Source organism: Falco biarmicus, chromosome 4 (assembly GCF_023638135.1).
Source record: "Falco biarmicus isolate bFalBia1 chromosome 4, bFalBia1.pri, whole genome shotgun sequence".
In the NCBI taxonomy this organism is placed as follows: domain Eukaryota; kingdom Metazoa; phylum Chordata; class Aves; order Falconiformes; family Falconidae; genus Falco; species Falco biarmicus.
In genome coordinates this window covers 37,484,136-37,507,583 of record NC_079291.1, presented here as the reverse complement: position 1 = coordinate 37,507,583, position 23,448 = coordinate 37,484,136, and the positions used below count along the sequence as shown (strand labels likewise).

General features: G+C 45.5%; 1 protein-coding gene across 2 annotated transcripts; it reads left to right on the top strand.

Moving 5' to 3' along the window:
- The first annotated feature begins 18,763 nt into the window (after window positions 1-18,763).
- FZD1 (frizzled class receptor 1) lies at window positions 18,764-22,811 on the top strand. Of its 2 annotated transcripts, XM_056337576.1 has the most exons (2): window positions 18,764-20,601; window positions 21,429-22,811. In XM_056337576.1, the coding sequence occupies exons 1-2, from the start codon at window positions 19,129-19,131 to the stop codon at window positions 21,435-21,437; spliced, it is 1,482 nt and encodes a 493-aa protein (XP_056193551.1). In that variant the 5' UTR covers window positions 18,764-19,128; the 3' UTR covers window positions 21,438-22,811. The 2 variants fall into 2 exon arrangements, with proteins under 2 accessions (XP_056193551.1, XP_056193550.1); XM_056337575.1 differs by having other exon boundaries at window positions 18,770-22,811.
- Window positions 22,812-23,448: the final 637 nt, after the last annotated feature.

Below are 23,448 nucleotides of genomic sequence, written 5' to 3'. Positions count from 1 at the left end.
TCAAGACTGGCCAGTGCCCATTAGTTCAGGACAACCGCAGAAATAAGCATGAGCACATTTGTAATTAGCACTTCCACTCTCCCAGCATGTATAACTCCCACTATCACAACATCATCTTCCCATCACAAGTAGCATATTTTAAGCTAGGCATTTTAACCAGTTGTATTAGGGTCTTCTGTAAGCCAGCTGTGTTGGAATCCTTATCACCCAAAATCAATGTCAGACCTGTGCGCAGTATGATCTTAGCAGAGAACCACACTGTTTTGCACTCTCGAGATTGTTGACAGCAATGAAATTATGTTGTTGTCTTTCAATAAGTCCAGTCATGTGAGAGCACATTACGTTCTTCGATTAGTCAGAAAACAACAGTTAGTAAAATCTACCTTTTGATGTCACTATTTCCCTGAAGGTACAGAGTCTTCCAAATTATTGTACACTTTAGAGAGCTTATTTCTTTGTTTCTGTTTGCAAAATAAACTCTGTGATTAATACTGAATAGCTAAATAAATCCAGGGGGTTTACATGTCACATGTGCACATCAGCAACAATCCTATAAATGCATATGCAGATGTGAGCACGAATTCAGATGAGTACAGGAGCATGGCTGTATTCAATTCTGAAAATAATAATCCAGCTCCTAATTATGTAAATGGTTGGCTATGCTGATTTAGGTCAGTATATTTATTCTCTGTTTTCTAACTGTACATCAGTGGACCTAAAGACTGTAAGTTGCCAAAGCTGAATTAGATGTGTAATAGAAAATCTACAACATTTACCATTTTGTTCAATATCAAAACATTCTGGTTTTCACAGGGGTGTAATGTGGGTCTTACAGTGTAACAAGAGCTATGATTTATTTGAAAATGTGTGATATCTTTCGTATATCATAGATACTTTTCTCATGAATAAGGAACTTTTCACCCTAGGAAGACTTATATATGACTCCTGCTTGTTTCCCAGCCTATTTCTAGGCTAAATTTACTGTAAAGAGAGAGGTTTTGCATCTGTCTATGTCAGTCCTCCAGTGTATTGAGGTCAGCTTCCATTCTCCTTGGTTCTGATGCCTGCCTGTATAAATACAAATTCCATTTCCATCCTATTATTTTTCTAATCAAGGGTTTGTCATGCAAAAGAAGATCTGAGGTGACTGTGTTTGCCATTATGCAAAACATTCCATTATGATAATATCTTCAGGACAGTCTTATAAAGGTGCCCTGCCCAAAGAAATCACAAAGGACACCAGTGAAATAGTAGACAAATCCTGCATAATTTGCCCTCTCATTTAACATTCAGGCCACAGAGTTCACCGTAATTTGCCATACACATTTCTTCTGACATTCTCAGTCTGTACATATGGTAAAAATAAGAATTGGCACCTTTCACTGAATAGATTTCTGTTAAGTGCTTATCAAAAGAAGAAAGGGCTTGTAAAATGCAGTCATATTTAGTACATCCTTTGCTTTCTTTTGCTTTCTCTGCTAAACTCACACTTAGTAAAATCTACAGTCAATGAAATCTACCTTTTGAGCTCAAGTTGTTTCCATTCAGAACAAAGTAAAAAATACGCCAGCAAAGAAAACCTGGTATTTCTTAGAAATTCTCTTTTCTTTCTTATGCCAAATCCCAAGGGGCAGGGCTCCACAGAAAGGGAGTTTATTTTCAAAATCCTTTGAACACAAAGCTCTTAAGTTTTCTAGGACAAGATGTTTTCCTAGACATTCTCAATATTGTACCTTTGTATTAATACTTTTGTCATAAAGGTGAATACACACAAGTGTTTATTGTATATATTTAATTTCCATTAGATGTTGTTTCAATTATTCAAGTATGAATTGGCTTACAAGCAGACTCCTGTGAAGACTTGCGTCTGAGTCTTGGCAAGCACATCGTATTTCTGCAGTTTCTGTGTATTTGATTTGTCTGTTCTCACTTCTTACTGTGCAAATGTGTGTGTTGTATATGCATGTGTGCAAAAGATGTAGGACAGTGAATCTACACTTGATTCTTCATTCAGCAAAACTTCTGAATTTGGGGAGTTTTTACAAGTTTTTATGGTAATGGTTGTTTCTGACCATTTCTGTAGTCAGCCAGCTAAATTTAGGGCTGTAGAAAACTTGGGCATTTTTATTACCATCCAAAATAGGTAAATAGTCCTTTTCTTCTCTGGCTGTTCTAGAGTGTCCTTCAACATCTGGGGTATGCCATTGCTGGTCATTCCTATTCAGGGATTATTCCACTGTTAAACAGATCTTAAATTAATGCAATGTCTAATCATGAACTTGATACCGGCTTTTAGGCCTCAAATGCATTTCTTTTTTTTGTTCTTATTGGCTCATGTATTGGTGTGGTCTGGTGTACCATCATCATTATGATCTTTTTAATTAAAGTCAATCCCTTGCCTTGATTTCCTGACTCTGTCTGATCTTTTCAAATGTTTTCCAGTTCTACCTGCAATCTTTTGAACACCTTCCTCTTAACTATCTCCAGTCTTCTGCAATTTTATCTTATTTACTGGAGCTGTTTTCAGTCCATGAAGTAATAATAAATTTGAAAAAAACCTATATGGATATTAGATGTATTATCCTTATTGATCCATAATCTCATAGTCTAGTGTGCAGCATTTGTGACTAAGATACAGGACTGTTTTAATTTCTCTTTACTGAACCACTGATGCTGAGCTGACTGATGCTGATACGGGCGTAACTACATGTAGGACTAGACTTCTCTGTAACTTCCCTTATGTTGCATGTCACCACAGTATGTACTCTTTCTTTTCCAAGATGCAGCTATTTCATCTTCTTGGGACTTGGAACCAGTTTTAAGTTCAAGTCTACAAAACCAGTTTTCCAAGGTGACAAATAATGCTTTCATTAAATCAGACATAGTTGCCAGTGGTGCCATATCATTTACATTTACTGAAAGGCTTTGCTATAGATCTTTCAAAATGCAAGCCATCTAAGAGCACCATTCAGCTTCATGAGAAAATCAAGCATGATTCCATGTCCCCTGCTTCTAAATCAAACTTGGACTTACCCAATTGCTTGATTTTTCTACCATTTCTTACCGCACTACAGGAGTCTCACTACGCACATTTTATAATTACAGTTATCTGAAATGCCATATGAGGTTTGCACCCTCTATATCGAATCCACTCAAACCAAGTCAGGTTTTTTCCTCCAAAAGCTTTAATCCACCTTTATTACTCCCCTCCCATCAGTTGTCAATAGTGGTAATTTGATCAATACAGCTTACGTCACACCGTTTCTGGCTCCCTGCTTCCTCTGACACTGCCCTTAATCTGTTGGCAATTATGTTCAGGATGATTTTTTTCCACCAGTGACTAAGGTTAAACTTCTGAAATTATCTGGCTTGGAAGAATCTTCCTTTCTTTAAAGCTGGTACAAGTACTGCTTTTAGTTCCTTACCTGCTACCTCCTTGTGTTCCTATATGCTTTACTCAGATACTCTCTGGTTTTTGGCTGGTGTGCTGGCGCTTGCACTGGCAGCCTTCAGCAACTCAGCCATTACACTGTTCCTGCAGCTATCCCAGTTCTGACTGCTTCACTGCTCGTCTCATTTTTTTTTTTGTCTGCAAACATAAGTAGAACCAAAAGTAGAACCAATATATCAAACAACATAGCTACCAGGACCTTTCAAGTCAGTGATGTCAATACATTTTGTACTTTATTTAAAAAACATGATCAGGATTATTGGACCAAGGCCCAGCTTATCACATCTGCATGCATGGATAATATATCTGTATTTACACTTTTTTTTTTTTTTTTTGAGGTCTGATTTCTTCAAAATGGTCCCCAAGTCAAGTTTCCATCTTCATGGGACATAAGGATACAGCTTCTGAAAACCATCCCATGTGCATTAACATGCATTGTTATGCAGCCAGATTTAAAATTCTTGGTTGCAGCAGACACTGTATGAAGCCTGAGGCCAACACAGGCCATCAAGTCTGCTCTGTGGATCTCTGTGCCTTAGCAGGAACCGTTTGGATGGGAGCTTGCTGTATCTGTTTCCTCTCCTGCCCTTGCTTCTGCCATAGTTGCTGCTTCTCTCCTTCTGGTGGTGTTCCAGAAAGCAAGCCAACACGGCATTGGGTGTTATGTGGCTAGCAAAATGCTCACAGCACTATCTGTTCTCTCTTCTCCCACATGGTTCTGACCTTAACTGAATCTGGGTAGAGAAACTGTGTGCCTAGATTCACTACTAGAGCACAACAGGTTATTGTGCAGCTGCTGCTCTGTGGTAACTGCTCATTCTTAGCCTGTAGAAAGTAGAAAGGAAACAGGGGTACGAAACTAAAAACTTGTGCATCCTACAGGCTGTGACTTCATAGTCAGGCTGTGGTCACACACACAAAAACCGAAGCACCTCTGTCTGCAGTTCTGGCCATCCAGCTCCAGGCAGATGCTCACTGCAAGAGCTTTTTGAATATCATTGTATTTTTGCTAATTCATCTTGACTTTTTTTACTCACTCTTCCTAACTGCCACACTGTCCAAAGACAGTAAAACAGTCAGGCTTGCTGAACCAAACCGGGGCAAAGCCCTGGCAAGCTCAGTGTCATGGTACTGCTGTGTCTGGTCAGAACCGGGCATCTTGTGCCCCGGTCAATTCAAACATCACTTATTCCCCATGCAGGAAGGCAGCAGAACTGTGAGGTGAAGCATAAATGAGAGGACGTATGCTGCCTCCATCACTGGATGAATTTGAAGAGTGGTCTTGCAAACCATATCTTACCTGCTCAGTACCAAGAGGCTCAAGTACCACAGTATATTCCCTGAAGGAAATGGTTGCAGTTTCTTGGCTATGAGCATGTGAACAGAGCTGTGCTTTCTGTTTCACTATCAAGACTATTATCTGTAAAACTGTACATTCCTTTAATTAAATAGCAAATAATGTATTTGCTTAATTCTACTTTCTATTGCAAAAACATATGATCGTGGAAATGATGGATTCTGGTGTCTGCCAGCTCCCTGATATCCATACGTGTTTTAGAATCTAGGCAATTAGAGCATTCATGTGGTAATTCCTCCATTATACTTTTCACATTAATATGATAATTTCTTCTGAATTTTTTAGTCAAATTAATTGCATTGAGCCTTATTTTGGGTATACCAAGCATCCTTCTAAAGAGAGTTATTAAACAAACAATTTTTATCTCACTTAAGAATTGCCTTAATAACAACATTCAGGTAAGCTGTTTCATGATCTGATATGATGATAGCTCCGATTTTTATATGTGTTGTGTTGTCAGGCAACTTGTGAGATAATAGAAAAGATCTACTCTTGGCTAGGGAGAGGATGAGATGTGAAGTTTTCTCTGCTGGAGTGCATATGCCTTCAGACATCAAAGCTTTTAAAATTTTCCATAGAGCAGAATGGAAATGGGACATTTTATCACCTGGGGTGCTGCCTGCTCCCTACTGCTTTGCCTGCCTAGCAGCTCCCCAGGGCAGGAGCAAAAGCAGTTCAGATTAGAGGCCAGAAGTGGGGGCGTACTCCTGGCTGTGGCTGTGGGCATCCACTGACAGTAGATAGATGCCAGGACAAAAAAAAAAAAAAAAAAAAAAAAGAAAGGTAACTGTTTTATTTGGGAACTTTATAATGACCACAAACCTCAATAAAGAAGCTCTATCCTGGGCAATTCTAAACCAAGCACCTGCAGGAGAAGATTCTTTACTCTTTAAAGGCTCTGACCTTCAGCTCTATCTACTCCTCCAGCATGGCATGGAAATAAACTGTAATTGTGTAGCACTGCCAATCTATATTATAAAGACACTCTTGTCATAAGATGGGATAGATGTCTGGTTACAAAATGGGAATGTCCTAAAATACACACCCAATATTTTTATCATTAGTCTACAGCAACATGAGAAAGCTATGCATGATGAGTTCAGAGGCAGATGCTACACAGGCTGCATAGAAGGTCAGGGAGCAGCAGTGAGAAAGATGTGGTGGTCTCCTGCAAATGCAAAAGAGGTCTCTGAACAATGTCAGATATGAGTTTGGAAGGGTGACATTTTTATTTATTTTTATTGGGTGGTTATGCACTTGTGAGAAATAGAGGCCAAGACTTGGGCCTGGGAAAACTAATTATGCTTGGAATTTATCTTGATAAAATATAAAGGCAGATTATGTTCCTTGGGTCAAAAGTTGTTAGCGTAAGTATGAGATTATGAGTTCTTTGGTTTTTTACTGCTTTAAGAAGACAGAGAGAGAGAGAGAACTTTTTAAAGAAAAAACAAGAGTACTGAAATAATGACTATAAGCATACAGAGAGAATTTGTTGATTAGGGTGGTAGGTACTTCTACAAAATGTTATTTTTGCTGATTTAGGTGTCCTGTCCATTACCTCAGCCAAAGGCTGTTATCACAAGCTCTGTAGTAAATAACCCTTCCCATGGTTTGTCCTCCTGTTTCTAAAAGATGATCTGATTCTCCTGGACTGTTGAGCTCAAGATAAATGGAAAAAAGTGGGAGATGATCCTTTTAAAGGCAAAGTACGTGCTGAAGGAAAACTAATTTTCATGTGCTGTTAGTGGCAGCCAAAGTACCACTTCCTAGATACAGGCCAAAGGAAGAGGAGGTGAAATATTTGGGTACACGCTATAGGCTATGTACCCATGAAACTTCCACTTCAAATGCCAGCCAAATCTTCTCTTAACTGGCTTGAGACAAATAATCACCCAACACGAATCAGCAAAGTTAAAATGCTGGTTTTTTCAACCTTGTTTTTAATTGAGCAATTCCATATCTAAACTTCTTGCCCAATAGTTACTCCAAATACTTTACAATGCAGTTTAGTTTTTAATCCTGAAAATGACAATCTCAGCCTACAGTTGAATTTTCGTGTTGGTGATCATCACTACTGACCATCTGCCCCTGGTCAAATTTATTTTATTAAGCCCTTTATTTATTTCTGGAGGATTTGCTGCACAGTATGATAAATACCTGTTTGTCAGCAGGGTGTTCTAACCTTCATTGGACAGGCTTGTTGAGAAGCAGTCAGGACTCTTTACCTCATATCCACAACATAAAAGGGGTAGAGTTTGTGTCTCCTTTCCCACCATTTAATCTTTACGGAGGGCTGCTTCTCCCATGAAGAGATCTGCTCTACAGTGTGAGTAGAGGCACTGGGAGACCCACTCACAGTAGGTATATTGCAGGTGATCTGGCTATAAAATTAAGTCCGTATGCCCAGTCCACAGTTTTTCAGTGGCAGGCAGCTGTCTCCTAGAAGTAAGAGAGCAGTACAGCTCCTTCAAAAACAGTGGTCTGCCACCCACACTGGTAGAGATGGCAAGACTGCTATGCACCACTGCCCTTGGGGTTTCCCTTCCTATTAACTGATAATGTATGTGCTGCTTACACAGTCTGATGTGTAATTTAAATTGCTATTGACAATGGCATGCTGAGAGAGACGTTTATTAGTTAGAGCATAAAAGGGAGGCAGGGAAAAGAAACTAGCAACGAAGCAAATTAAGTAAACAAATATAAACATGCTTAGTCAGAACAGTCATCTGTCATACTGATTGCTTTTGAGATAAGAGAATAGATATTAAGAAGCTTGTACACTACCATGACAGAATGCAGTTTAAGGTGATAGCCTGTCCACGGACTAATACTCTGACTTTAAATAAATCCATTCTAAAGAGTCCTGCCATACACAGCAGAGGGGCCATGATAAATGATGGCCTCAGGTCCTGTTGCCCCTCTTTTCAGGGGAGTGAGTCAGCATCAAGGTGATTCAGGGCCTCTTCCACTCCCAGGTCCCTCAACCTGGTGATCCCTTTGCAGTACTGGAAGGAACAAAATGAGGGATTTCTTCCCATGTTAGTCACCTCAGCAGTTGGTCCAGTTATGTGTAGATTTTTAATTTCAAGTCAGAATAACTAATGATTAAATTTGTTTTGTGAAGGTGCGGTCCAAGCTGCAGCTTCATGACTGCTTGATGCCCATCAAAGCTGGGGCTTTGCCAACAGGAGCCATCTCCTCTCTCCCATCTCTCAGCTTGTGCCTTCCCTTTCCCCTCTGCTGGCACTAGTACCCCTGCAGGCATGCCAAGAGCTGGAGAAGGGAACTGATGCAACTGGAAGTGCAGCGGGTTTTGCTGGTAAGCTTTCAGCTGGGGCAGCGCACCACTGTGCTTCTCCCCACGGCCCCGCAGTGCTGCTGCATGCTGCATGGGTGGGAGAAATGGCTGGGAGTGGGAAGAAGTGTGGGACCATCTCCCTCAGAGGCCTTAAAACAATTGTGATTCACAGCCCTCCAAAGCTTTCCAGGGAGGAAAAATAGGCCTCAGGAAAAAGAAATGTGTGTGCCAGCTTTAGGTTAAATTCCCTTTTCTATCACAGACTTCCTAGCTGACTTTGAACAGGTCATTTTAATCTCTTTCTGCCTTAGATTTCCCTCTCCAAAATGAAGACAGAGCAGCACTTTTATCTTTCAGAACAAACACATAAGAGATTTTGAGGTGCTGAGGTGCCCAGGTACTCTGGGAATAGGGGCACAGAAAGACTTTTGATAGGTCTGCAAATATTTTTAAAGTGCTTCTGCCTCAAGCTTCCCTTTTTAATTGCCTTAATTGTAGACAGCATTTGTAGTGCACATATAAGTTCTTTGTAGCTTAACATTTTGTAAGCATCCATGCTTTTGGCAAATCATTGGTGTAACTGAATTCCAGATAATAGAATTGAATGTATAATGATGAGATACATGGCAAAGGATGGCAGGGGTTTTTCAGGCTTTAAAAACGTTTTCACTGTGTTTCAAGTTTCAGTAACTTTTAGTGGCGCCACTCAACAACAGAGTGAGCAAGCACTCCATGGTGAAAACACCAGCTGTGGTCTATTTTACACACAGTTACCTTTCAATCAGTCATACCATAGCATTACTCACTCCATCCAAACCTCCGTCTGATCTGAGGAGATCAATTCAAGCTCATCAGACCTGATATTGTAATCTTTCCAACAGGGCTAATGTATGGTTTTGTTTGTGACCAGACCCATCACTTACAGGACTTCAGACTAATAAACTTGCTTTAATACAGAGCAGAGAGAGTGGTTGTTTGAACCACAAACATTTTTCCAGAAATAGATGACAGTACTGCATCAATACTGTCATTATGGTCCTCTTCCTAGTCTAAAAAGCTCTGCTCACAGAGTAATATTTGAAATGTTTATCCCTAGAAAAAATATACTTGGTGTAGCCACAACAAGTAGTAGAATATCCTTTTTGCCTCAGAATTTGAGATTAGAATGTCTATATTTATAGCGAAAGGAGGATGCCACTAGAAATAACTATTTACTAAGCTGGTGATACTACTATAAGGGCAGATCTTCATTCATGAAGAAGTCAGTCTAGTATTTACAAAACTCAAATGAGAGGTTACAGACTAGTTATTCTGGGATACATCTGTCCAGCTCTGACCATCTGATTTTAAAGGGCTGATTACCAGAAAGCACAGGCACCAGCACTTTTTACATGTAAGGTCCCTGAAAGATGCTGGGACAGGCAGTATTCAAAGTCATTGGTCTATTTCTGAAACCACATTTCTACATTTTCTCTCCAGCTTTATCACATACTCTTTTTTTGACCTTGGAAACACACTTCATTTCTCCATGTTTAAGCTCCTGCATTTAGAAAATGGGTATTAAGATCATAGATGCAAAGCTGCTCTAAGTTTATTGATATTTGCAGCTTTCAGAACTCTTATGGGTGGCACTGTACAAAGGCAACAAGTTTTTTACATTTTACTGAAGTGTTCATTTTTCAGCTGGCCACAGCGTTGACTGCAAATCTTCAATGTGTGGACTTGCCAATTTGAAGAAACAACTGATTTAACTAGATGTTTTTTCAAAGACATGCAGAGAAATTGGTGCAGCCCCATCATGGAGATAAATTTGTATCAGGCTGAGTGCCTCGTATTGATTAAGCTTATGTCAGCAAGGAATCAACTTGCTAATTCCATGAAAGGCACTTTTAAACTGAAATAAGAGTGTCTACACAGGGGGTTAATTTAATATTGACACTTTTTTTTCCTGAATACGACAAGCCTTTAAGCCCCACATCCCTAGTGCTGTGCATTTCAAAAGAAAAAAAAAAAAAAAGTACAAGAAGTGGCATAGTAGACATGGCAAAACCAATCAGGTTTAAGATATATCCTGTCCTTGGCACTCTGAGTGCAACATTGGCTCAGAATTAGGCCTGCTATGATTTGAAGCATCTTTAAGTCTGCTGCTATTTAACACATTATGCGAGAACACAGTTCTGTCACAGTTTTTTAATGGCTCAAACGATGCTGACTAGCATATCCCAGAGATGTGGGTTCAAGGTTGTGGTTTCATGGCAACCTCACTTCTGCTGAGATCAGATGCAACTATGAAGTCTTTGTATCATGCAACCTGGAAGCAACAAATACATCGTTTGTAAGAAGGAGGAAAAAGTGCCTCCCCCAGAGCAGTTTGTCAAACCCTTCTGCTTCCTGTGGCAGTGGTGTAGGCAAAGTTTAGGATGAGCTGCTGCTAGCCCTGATCTGCCAAAAGGAGGACCCAGAACTCCATCTGTTAATTGCCATCACACACCTACTTGGAAGGATGTGTGTGTAGACACATTGCACTGTATTGCAGACTTCTAAGCAAACATTTAAACCAGCGTATTCATTTTTAAAAAGTCATGATGTATTCAAAGAAGAAACTATACAACTGTAAAAAAGTATACAAACAGAATATAAAAACTCAATGGCTTTTCAAAAATACTAACCTGTTCTGTCTGTCCAGCTATAATAAATGGCAGAGCAACAGACAACATCCAAGAGAATCACATCAGCAAAATGCTTCCTGAATTTTAACAATTATTTCAACATTAATTGATTACAACACATAAAAATCAGAAGGTAGACATCCCTTATTTTCCCTTTCCATCCCTTTCTATTGCTTTCTATTCAGTGTTCCTGTTTTTATGTATAACCTTCTTCCTGAATTAAAAAGCTTCCAAAATTGAAGAGCAAGCAAGAAGTCCTCATCTCCCTCACTTTCCTGATCAAGTACATAAGGATGGAATTTCCCTTGCTTTCCAAGGGTGCGACTGGACCTTGCTTCCAATGGTGTGACCACCACTGACAGTCAAAGCGGGGAAAAAAGAAGTGTTTTCCTCTGAAAATACAGAAGTATGTAAGCATGCCAGAATCTTCTGGATGTTACAGATTTAGACATCCAGCTGTTGCTCCCACATGTGGGCTGATTCATGCCGAGCAGACTTGAGGCTGAGGGTGTTACTGCAGTGGTATGCTGCTGTAACGGGGCTGTGGCTGCTGAGACTAGCGTCCCTGACATGACCTGGATCAGTCCAGCATGAGACTTTGAGATAAGGAAGAAAACCTGGACAGACTCTGTGGCATGTGGCCAGCTGAAAGGAACAGAAGATGAAGACTTGGGACACTGAGACGATGTGGGCTCTCCTCCTGGCCGTCAGTGCTGGGAACTCTGCAATAGTTAAGCACAGACTTTATGTCAGCAATACCATATGAAAGTACACAGAACTGCAATAACCAGCCCTGCAGATGGTAAATGTGTGGCTTTCCACAGATAAATCCAAATCCAGTAAAAATTACACAGTCTTGTTAGTCACCATGGAAAACAGAGACGTCACAAAATCCAAAAGCAAAGAGTTCAGATGTGCAATAGCTTAATGTTCTGACAGGGATGCTAGGGGAGGGGAGGCTTGAATGCTTTGTGTTTGGGCTACATGTTGTGATTGCATACGTAAGCTGTACCAAATGGCTACCTGTGACAACAGGGAATGAAACTTTGCCATCCTTAAGGTAACATTCGCTACTGTGAACTTCAAGATTTTTCTGAAGTGCTGCTGCTTCTCCCCAAGGGTTGTGGGATCAGGCTAAGGATGGTTTATCTGGGCCCTAAGTGAGACAGCTGATACACTCCTAGAGGTGCTGCAGCATCGAGCAGTCCCTGTGCAGCTGAGCTCAGAGAGCAGGGGAAATGCCAACCAGAAAAGTCAGCTGCAGAACTGGAGGAAGGTCTAGAACACTAACCCTGTCTATCCTGAAGATAATTCTTTTCACACAACCAGTCCAACGTTTCTGAAAAGAATTCACTTCAAAATACAACTGACCCCTCCTATGTAAAGAAGAAAGTATTGAGGGGAGAAGAAATGCTTACAAGCATAGTGGCACATTCCTGCTGGGCAGTTTGCCTGTTTATGCTGGTTAAATATTTAAAGCTATCTTTCCAAAGTAAAGCAAAAGCCCAAAATATTTTTTCTGAAGTGAAAGTTGAGATTATCGTTTAACATGTACCAAGCCACATTCCACAGAGAAAGGCAGGCGGTGTGGGCTGCGAACTACAACCTGCTCTGATCTCATTCTGCTCACTGTCTCAATAACATTCATGGAAAATACGTGCACAACTAAAAGACACAGAAAAACAACTTTCCTCCACTCTGTCCCCCCACCTCACACACATACCTTTTCAATTTGTGTATCTTGGAATACTGATGCAGAAAATATGATCTGAATGTCATTTACAACAGTGGAAATGGGGAGTAATTTCTTTGAAAGGAACGTACTTAAAGCACAGCAAAAGCAGTATGAGGCCAGAAGTAAAAGCTCATCACGTAATTTCTTCTTGCATCACAGCCTTGTGAAGCTCTACTCACTTCCCTTGCATCTGTGAAATCAGCAGGTCTACCCCTGGGAGTAAGGATTGCCGGCTTAGGCCCTTAAGTCAGCCTCTCTGTGTTTGAAGAACAAGAGAGAGTCTGTGTTTTCAGGCACTGTATGTAACTGTAGAAGAACTCACTCAAGAAAGGGAAATAAAAGGAGAGTAAAAATGTTCGCATTCTCTCTGAACAAAATGAGCTGTGATCTGCAATTGCCCTTTTAAGAGTTGTGACTTTTTCTTGTTCTCCTGAAAACTTCTGGCAGCAGCAGCCAGGCTGCAGCCCCTGCGCCTCTCACCCCAGCGCAGAACGTGTCAGGGAAGGCAGGCAACATACGGCTTTAATTTGCAAGGGATCATCTACATTTCTTCTGAACAGAAAAGAAAACCAAATCAAATCTCCATATACTCAATCTATCTTGAATAAACAGCATTAAGGAAAAAATGCTGTGGGTATTGGGAGGAAGGGACTCCTTGCAGCCTGCTCTGACTGCGCATACCTTTTCTCCTCTTGCCTCTTTAAAGCACATGAAGTTGCTGTAATGGGGGCCTGACTTACACCAGTGCTGGTCAAAGATTGCTCTTTATTCGTAGCCCATGCTACATGGTAGGAGTTTGCGTTACAATAGGTATCACACAGCAGGAGTAAATTACCACTGACTTCAGTGGCTACAGCTGCATTTCCATTCTTTCTCCTATTCCCACACCCCCCAAATACAAATAAAAGTACAACTTTTACCTACATTGACAATCACAGACTAATACAGCCAATTAATAAAAGGCACATATAAAGGCATCTGGGATGAATTTGAGGGTAAGATGACCTGGGCCACCTGATGGTAAAAGAATTACTTGCTATCTTGTCAAATGTCTGTTAAGAACAACTGCCTCTGCGCCGAGATGACATTCCGAGCACTTGGCTGCACAGCCGTGAGCCCCTTCACTGCAGTAAGTATTCTGGCTGCTGACTCCACCATCGCCTAGGGTTCATGTTCAGCTCCTACTGATTTTCTTTGCCAATCACTGCATGTGTTTGTTATTTTTGTCAGCACAGGCATACTTCCAAGAGTCTTCTAGATGTTCCAAGAAATAGTCAATGTCCAAGGTAGGCTTTTAAATTTTAAGAATTTTGTTCTTCTGGCAAGACTAAATCCATGAGATGCTATGGCCTATGGCCCTGGGGCTGACAACTATGTTATTGGCATGTTGATAAGTGAAAAATACCTTACCATGCAACTGTAAAGGCTGCTTGAGAATCTTGTCCAGATACTTTCTCTCTGGAATTTTGGTCTGTAGACCTGTGTGTCAACTCTAGGGTCAAACAACTTAGCTTAAGCAGTATATATTATCTGGATTAAGGATTTTATCACCAGAATATATGATAACTTTAATATGGCAATATAAGGGTGTACCTTATTTCATCTCACAATTTGTGATGTACGACACTGTAATCACCTCTCCTTCATTTCACTGCATTTACACTCCTTGTACTGATTCTTCAGCAAGCATCCCTGCCTGTGCTTTGTGAGGGCTTGATGTGATGTGTACTGCCAGGACTGAGAGCCGAAATGAGACCCACCTGAGCTGTGAACCTGTACTCTCTCATCTGGAAACCCCTAGGTCACTTCAAGAGACTTCATGAATTTAGTTTACACATTGCTGCCCTCACGGATTACATACTTGAACCCCTGTCTCTACCAAGCTATCAAAAACCCTCCTTTCCTTCCATCCTGAACTAATGCCCCTGCTCCCCAAAAATATTAACTGTTCTTATCAGCCAAGATTCATGCTCAACACCAGACAAAAGTCAACTTTTGACTTGTCCCACTGTATTATGATGATCTTACTTTTAACCCCTTATTTGACATTTAAATAACAAAATCTTGCGTAAGTTAAAAATCTCATTATCTGAGCATAACTTTTGGTTTAATTTGGTGGACAAATATATATGTATGCTATCATCTGTGTTTAGATTTTATTAATTTGGGTCATCACTAGCCTTACTACAAATATCGTTAGTGCTTATATTTGCATTGTCTGCATGTAACATAGGCCTGTGAGATAAAGCTGAATAATTTCTTCTAGAGAAGCAAGTTTTCCTTAAATGCTATGGAAAGGAAACATTCACTCCATCCTATTTCTGCCAGTCAATTAGAGGAAAACAAGAAAATACTGCAACTACTTTTTGCTTTGTTTCTTTCCAAAATTTAAGATTTAGATAGCTTCATTTTTTTTCCACTGAAGATTTTTGTCTCCCATCCCCCATAACAAGTAAAACCAGTACAAGCCAGCAACCTGATGACAGCAGCAGAGTAAGGATACTACTGGGAGGCAAAGAATGTAAAAGGACAAAACTCGGTAGTCTTCCCACCTGCCTGAGTCCTAATTTCCCCTAGCGGCTACTGTAACAAGTAACATCAGCACATTGTTTTGAAGTAAAAGCTGAAATTCCTTTTTATCAACGGTATGATTTTAATGCCCACATTTTGGGTTATTTTAGAACGGTAGACTGTATGTCTGTGGCAAGGGGGAAGAGCACCCATGCTTTAAGGAAGACACTGTTTGTAAGAACATGATTACTGTTGTACTCACCCAAGCAAAGGTGGCACGCAGTCCAGTCTCCTCTCTCCAACAGTCACCCCTGGTGGATACCTAAGGAGTCATTAAAAGAACAAGGCAGATACACAGACAGTCTCCCGTGGATGCGATGCGCAGTACTGGGGTGGCATGAAGAAGTAGTATCTTTTATTAGACCAAGATATATAGGTGGAAAAATGAGGTAAACTTTTGGTCATACAAACTTTTCTTAGGGTTAGAAACACCAGCTGCAGCTTTCAGTTAAGAACAATTGCTTAACATTTACTAAGATACTTATTAAGCCAGCTCTGAAAGGAAGACAGTAGCTTTAGAATGCAGGACGTTAATCACGTTAATGATGCTAAGGATAGAAGAAAGAGTGGCATTTATTAACTAAGCAAAAAGGAGAGACAATTTCCTTACAGTCTGTTGATTTGGAGAGTTAAGGGCGTGGGGGTGTGTGTGTGTGTGTAAGCAGAAGGAAAATATACTGTCAGACCAGCATCTCTGCCAAGTCCCTGGGTTTGGGTGTTGGGCAGAGTTAGGAAACCTAGTTCCCAGGCTCACTTCTGTGGGACAAGTTCTGTAGTTTCCCTTAAGGATCAGGTTTGAAAGAGGAGAGGGAGAATGTCCTGTTCAGTGAGAAACACTCCCTCACCAGCAGCACAGTGGTTTGGTCTATGAAGACAGTCTCTGGGAGTTCATGCTGGTGCTCAGTGGTCATTTGCAGCAGCAAAACTACCAGGAAGGCAGCCCTGCACAGGATGAAGTACATTACAGTCCTGGAACTGCAAATGTAAGACTGGATGATGCTGGTGGTTTGATGGCAGGGGGTGTTCATTGCTGTTGTAGCGGCTGGGCATCAACACATCTTACATTTCTTGCTGAGGCATGGTTTACACTGATCTGGTGTTTTGGACCACAGAGAATTATGCTTCTAATGATGAGTTTTGTGGTTTGGGGTGCTTGAAATGTAGGACAAATGCTTCTGGGAAGATTCTTTCCATGCAGGATTTTCTTCTGTTATATGAAAAATCGTTGAACAGTTAAAACCAGCAAGTCCTAGGAACCTTCCTGAACATAGCAGCTGTCAGCCCTCATTCTTCCCCCCAAAACAACCCCTTCATTCCCATTTCTACTTTTTCTTTCTGAGCTGGTTTCACTGATACACCTCTATCTAATTTCTAAGAAGTTGTTCTCAAGTTGCATATAGCTTTAGTAGTTACTGCTTCAGAACAACAAAAAAATATAGCTTGTTAACCCCAAAATTTGCCTACTTTTCCTTCTATACCAGTTGGTCTGAAAAAAGCTATTACCTACGTGTACAAACCTTGTCCTGTATAAAGTCATCTTCCTCCTGGAACAGTTTTCTGGATTGCTGCACACAGCCACTTAGAACAGTGACTTTTCAGTGTTTTCCAGTTGGAGAAGTATTTCCTAAGTATTTCAAATGCAGACACCCGTAGACAGAATTTCAGCCAACTGATGATGGACTTAGGCATCTTAATTACCTTTCCTAGATTGTGTGATATGTCCCCAGGTCTGAAGGCCACAGGCAGAATTAGCCATGTTAGACAAGTTAGGAATTCACACTCCTTTTCTATGAGAAAAAGCACGTATAATACATGTTCCTCTCTAAAGATCCAGTGTCCAGTTGTTTTAAGATCAATAGGAAAACAATACTCTCATTTAGGGTTGAATATAAATTAGGGTTTGAGCTACAAAGAAGTTAGTAATGTTAGTTACTGATGTAGATCTGAAGAGGAATATCCGTAGCTTAAAACTGTAAATATGATATGCAAGGAATCAAACTTTTTTAGCAGAAGATGGAAAAAGATATAATCTGTGCATATCATTTTTGAACTACGGTCCTCTGAGAAGAGAGTTTTTGACAGAACTCAATGAACCTCAGTAAACGAGGACATCAGCAATCGGCATATTTAAGGTTGTGCAATTTCTAGACATGATCCTGCTCCTGCAGTCGTTACACAGCATAGATCTTGCTATTAATTAGTTTGAATGTGGGACAGCACTGCTGGGAGAAAGTGGCCTAAATAGCATGGTCCAAATTTTATCTGTAGCTATCCAAGAAATATGGATGTCTTTTATTAACCCTTGCCACCTGTGACAGCTAGAAATAAATGCAGGGCTTGTCTTATTCCTAATGGATTTTTGCAGTTTGTTAGCGTGTAACATGGAAAGGGTGGGAGCATGCCGCAAGAGAAGGGAGACAGCTGGCCCGAGACATTTCATGCCTGGTTCAGCCTAAATGGCAACATGAACTGTCGGACAAGTATGAGGACATTCACGCACACGACGCAGAGGCTTGGTTACTGAATGCTTGGAGAACATGGCAGGATTCTCCTCCTCCTCCTCTCCAGGAGCACGGTCTATTATTCTTATTGAATTCCAGTGAGTACAGCATATCCCCCATTCAGCCTCCATCATTTTTCCAGACTACACAGTTCAGAAGAACCAACAGGCCCTCCATTCTGCATGCGCAACGGGGCTTGAGACGTGCAGAAACGGCCACTGTTGGTGGTCACTGTATGCCCATTCACCTCCTCCCCCGAATACAGCCAGTATTTCACAACCCTGACGGGGAGGTATTTGCAAGTCACGCAGCATTCATCCGGAGTTAAGCTGGCATAGCTGCCCGCTGGGCAGCGGGAGGAAGAGGAATGGGAAAGCCCTGTTGTGATTATTTCCCATCTCAGGCTGCTGCTGTAGGCATGACAGGAGGAAGACGCACATAAAATACTGGCAGTAGCTCAGCAGGGAGATACTCGCCGGGTGTCTCTGGAGGGAGGCGAGTGTTGGCCACCCGCAGGTCCCCGGTTGCGTGCGAGATGAGCATCGCGGCCCCTGCCTTCGGACCGGCGCCGAGGTGCTACAGCAGCCCTGGCTGGGAGAGTTCAGCCCTGCAAAGACGCTCTCCGGCTGTTCGCGGCTCCCTACGGCTGACCCGTGACAACAGCACTGGCCACCCCCCGGCCCTGCCCTTTGCCATTTGGCAAACACGGACGCCCGCCCCACCTCAACCCCCACCGCCCCCTGCCCCTGCCGGGCTGTGAGTGGAACCGAAATCGGCGCAGCTGCCTTTCCGCCGGCGGAGGCGCCGAGTTCGGTGGGCCCTGGACCCCACCGGGGTGCGCAGTTCAATGGCCTCAGTCATCACCGGGGGAGCCAAAACCGACCCCCGGCACAGCCGCCCCCGGCACCCCGCCGGCTCCGCGCGGCAGCCGCCGGCGTCCAGCCCAGCCGCCCCGGCGGGACCGGCCCCCCCTGCCCCTCCGCACTGCCGAAAGAAAGGCACGGCCCCCCGCCCCCCGATCATCCCCCCGCCGGCACGGCACGGCACGGCACGGCTCGGGGCCGCCCCCCCTGGCGGCGCCCCCTTTCCCCCGCGCCGCCCCCGCCTTTGTGCGCGGCTTGGGGCAGCCCCGCGCCCGCCTGCGCCCGCCCCCGGGTGAGGCGTTGGGAGACGGTCCCTTACGCAGGAAAGTTCGGCGTCGGTTTCAAGGCCCCTCCCTCCCGGTGAAAGGCAGACTGCGGGGCGCCTGGAAACCGGTCGGAGGGAGCGCGGCGCGGCGAGGCGAGGGGCGCGGGCTCGAGGGGCCGGCACAAATGGTCAGGCGGCGGCGGCGGCGGCGGAGGCGGCGGTGGTGGTAGGCGGAGGCGCGGCGGGCGCTGCCGCCGGTGCGGGCAGAGCTGCGCGCCGCGGCCGCGCGAGTGGCGGCCGGGGTTGCCCCGTCCCTGCCCGCCGCTCCCTTCATGAGTCGCAAGTTCGGGCCGGGAGGAGCAGCGGCGGCGGCGGCGGGGCGGCGGGAGCCCGGCTGGGCGGGCGGCACCGACTGAGCATGGCCGAGCGGCGCGGGCCGGCGGCGAGCGGCGGCGGGGAAGTTGGCGGCGGGGAAGTTGGCGGCGGGCGGCGGGCGGGCGGCGGCCGGTGCCCGCGGCTGCCGCCGCCGCTGCTGCCGCCGCCGCTGCTGCTGCTGCTGTGGGCGGCGGCGCTGCCGGCCGGGGGCCAGCCGCCGGCGCCGCAGTACAACGGCGAGCGGGGCATCTCCATCCCGGACCACGGCTATTGCCAGCCCATCTCCATCCCGCTCTGCACCGACATCGCTTACAACCAGACCATCATGCCCAACCTGCTGGGCCACACCAACCAGGAGGACGCGGGGCTGGAGGTGCACCAGTTCTACCCGCTGGTGAAGGTGCAGTGCTCGGCCGAGCTCAAGTTCTTCCTCTGCTCCATGTACGCCCCGGTGTGCACCGTGCTGGAGCAGGCCCTGCCGCCCTGCCGCTCCCTCTGCGAGCGGGCTCGCCAGGGCTGCGAGGCCCTCATGAACAAGTTCGGCTTCCAGTGGCCCGACACGCTGCGCTGCGAGAAGTTCCCGGTGCACGGGGCCGGCGAGCTCTGCGTGGGGCAGAACGCCTCCGAGCGCGGCACACCCACGCCCGCCCTGCGCCCCGAGAGCTGGACCAGCAACCCCCACCGCGGCGGCGGCGGCGCTGGGGGCTCGGGGCCCGGCGAGCCCCGCGGGCGCTTCTCCTGCCCGCGGGCGCTGAAGGTGCCCTCCTACCTGAACTACCGCTTCCTGGGGGAGAAGGACTGCGGGGCGCCCTGCGAGCCCGGCCGCCTCTACGGGCTCATGTACTTCGGGCCCGAGGAGCTGCGCTTCTCCCGCACCTGGATCGGCATCTGGTCCGTGCTCTGCTGCGCCTCCACCCTCTTCACCGTCCTCACCTACCTGGTGGACATGAAGCGGTTCAGCTACCCCGAGCGGCCCATCATCTTCCTCTCGGGCTGCTACACGGCGGTGGCCGTGGCCTACATCGCCGGCTTCCTGCTGGAGGAGAGGGTGGTCTGCAACGAGCGCTTCGCCGAGGACGGCTCCCGCACCGTGGCGCAGGGCACGAAGCGGGAGGGCTGCACCATCCTCTTCATGATGCTCTACTTTTTCGGCATGGCCAGCTCCATCTGGTGGGTCATCCTCTCCCTCACCTGGTTCCTGGCCGCCGGCATGAAGTGGGGCCACGAGGCCATTGAGGCCAACTCCCAGTACTTCCACCTGGCCGCCTGGGCCGTGCCGGCCATCAAGACTATCACGATCCTGGCCCTGGGGCAGGTGGATGGAGACGTCCTCAGCGGCGTCTGCTTTGTGGGCATCAACAACGTGGATGCCCTGCGGGGCTTCGTGCTGGCCCCCTTGTTCGTCTACCTGTTCATCGGCACCTCCTTCCTGCTGGCCGGCTTTGTGTCCCTCTTCAGGATCCGGACCATCATGAAGCATGACGGCACCAAGACGGAAAAGCTGGAGAAGCTCATGGTGAGGATAGGCATCTTCAGCGTCCTCTACACGGTGCCGGCCACCATTGTCATTGCCTGCTATTTTTACGAGCAAGCTTTTAGGGAACAGTGGGAGAGGAGCTGGGTCACGCAGAGCTGTAAGAGCTATGCCATCCCCTGCCCCAACAACCACAGCAGCCATCACCCACCCATGAGCCCTGACTTCACCGTCTTCATGATCAAGTATCTCATGACCTTAATCGTGGGCATCACGTCGGGCTTCTGGATCTGGTCTGGGAAAACCCTGAACTCCTGGAGGAAGTTTTACACCAGGCTCACCAACAGCAAGCAGGGCGAGACCACCGTCTGAGACCCCTGCCCGCTGGGCCAGGGCGGTGGCGGGTGGGTGGGATGGCAGCCGGAGGACCGGGGCTCTGCCTTGGGAAGCAGCTCCTTGTCCAGCCAGGGCAGACTTTGGGGACCGCGACTCGCAGCCGCAGGCGGCGGGGGGCGGAGGACGAGCCAGGTGGGGACCCCCGCCCCGGGGCGCCCGGCTCTGCCCTCCCGGCACCGCTCGGGCCGGCTCCGGTAGGAACTGAACACTGTCAGGTTGGGGGAGAGGGATGTAAATAGCCTCTGTAAGATTTTGTAAGTATATTTGTATTTAAATTACAAAAATCTCACATTTTTAATTATGTAGGACACTTTTTACCAGTTTGCGGATTTTGCTTCTTCCCTCCCCCCCCCCTTTTTTTTTTATTTAAAAAAAAAAAAAAAAAGGCGTTGGATTTTTATTTCGTAGGGCAGGATGGGAAAAACTGCCGGTAAGAGAAACCAAAACAAACCCCTTTCTTCTCCCCCACACAGGTTTTGTAATGGCTTTGCTTGGAGTTTCAGTTGCATGAGCAGCAGGGCCCGGAGCGCGGCTGCCGGGGGCGCCGCCTGACGCGGGCTGGGGCTGGGCCGCGGCCCCGGCCTGCCGGAGGTATGTGGCGGTGGAGGTGGGGCTGGGGCTGGGGAGGAGCGCCGCTTCCCGCCCCGGCCCCGCGGGGGGACGGACCCCCGCCCGGGCCCACACGGCGGAGGGCAGCCGGCCGCCCGGGCCTGGCGCAGGGACGGCGCTGCCCCTGGCTTCGGCCGGCCGCGGCGGAGCCGGGCCCCGCTGACCCCGGCGGGCGCCGCCGGAGCCCTGTGAGGGGGTAGAAGCGACACCCAGCGCGGCCCGCGGTGCGCCCGGCGTTTCCGAGGGCCCAGAGCCGCGCCCGGCGGCCCCGGCCGCCCTCGGCCGGTTTTACGGCATGTGTTTGGGTGTACCGCACAGCTGGAGGGGAGCTGGCCCGCAGGAGTTGAGGCCGCACGCCGCCTGCACCTGTAGCACGTCCGACGGCTCGGGCGGCGGCCGGGGAGGTAGATGCACCGAACTTGCCCGACGCCGTGTTCCGCGGGGCCGGCCGGCACCCCCGGGCGCTGCCCCGCCGCCCCCCCCCCCCCTCGCCGGGCGGGCCGCGCTGGGTGGGCAGGGGCAGGAACGGGCTCAGCAAAAAGCTCTTCATCGGGGTAAAACGTTGTATTCAGGTTTTATTACCACCCCCACCCCCCTTTAATTGGATCCATGCGCTGGCTCTTCATTTGGGAAACGGTGGAGCGGTTGCCATTCCCCTGAATTTTTACTCATTACGCACTATGAGGGTGTGATGATTTTTGCCAGTAGTAAAAACGAAGGAAGGGAAAAAGAAAACCGGAATGTTTCAGCACTCTGGTGGGATGCGAGACCTCAAAGAGCCTCTGTTGTCTTTTTTCCCCTCTTTTTGTCGGTACAGTAATAACATTACATACTATACTGCAGAGATAAGGTACCATGTGTGCAGTATATCTGCTACCTTGTATGCTCCTGGGTGTGTGGGATTGTGCTTCTTAATAATAATTAAAAAAAAAAAAAGGTTAAAAATGAAATTGTAACTTTTGACAGATGCATTTGAATATTTAGTCCTCTGTATGAAAAACAGCAGAATGCTTCTCTCCTGATTGTATTGTTTTAAACTTTTTTTTTATATACAAATGCCTGTATTTAGGTTCATAAACATTATCTATGGCTACCATACCCTGAAATGCAAAATTATTTGAATTTGGTATGCATTTATTTCTGTTCATTATCACAAGATCATCTATATTTATAGAGGAATAGAAATTTATATATATTAAATACCATATTTTTAATTTCTCTGAAATAAATTGAGGTTTTGTACAAAACTACAAAACTATCTTGTCTTTTTACATATTCCTCTGACTAAAATACTGTGTGAAAACAGGATATATACTAGAAGATGCATGGGATTCCTTTTTTCTTTTCTTATGTTGAGTTCACAGTAACAAGCTGGAATTCAGTGTAGGAATTCATTGTGCATTTTGGTTTTTATCTCTGGGCCGGTCTAGATTAATCCTTCAAAAGAAGTAATGTAAACTGTTCAAGATCTCTGACAGGGTATGGTTGGTGGTGTGAAATCCAAGAACAGATCTGCTATATGGCAAGAGAAGAAAGAAGCTCACTAGTTGGTTGGGTTTTTTTTGTTTGTTAAAGAAAAGGGTTCTCTCAACTTAGGCTTTCTTCTCCCTTTGCTATTAAAATTATAATAAAAAAGATTTTCTCACTGCTTAAAATGACACTCAGACCATATTGCAATATTGTCAGAATATTTTAATGAGTAAAATAGTTTTGTTTTCCTGAATTTGGAATGTTTGGTTAAGCCAGAATTAAATGGTATGTTCATGGAAGCATTTCAGCTTTATGGAAAGTACATGCATTCTTAATTCAATACTACACATCCTTCCCCCCCCCCCCCCCTTTTTTTTTTTTTTCACTAATTAATTGTTCAAAGCGCCATTCTGT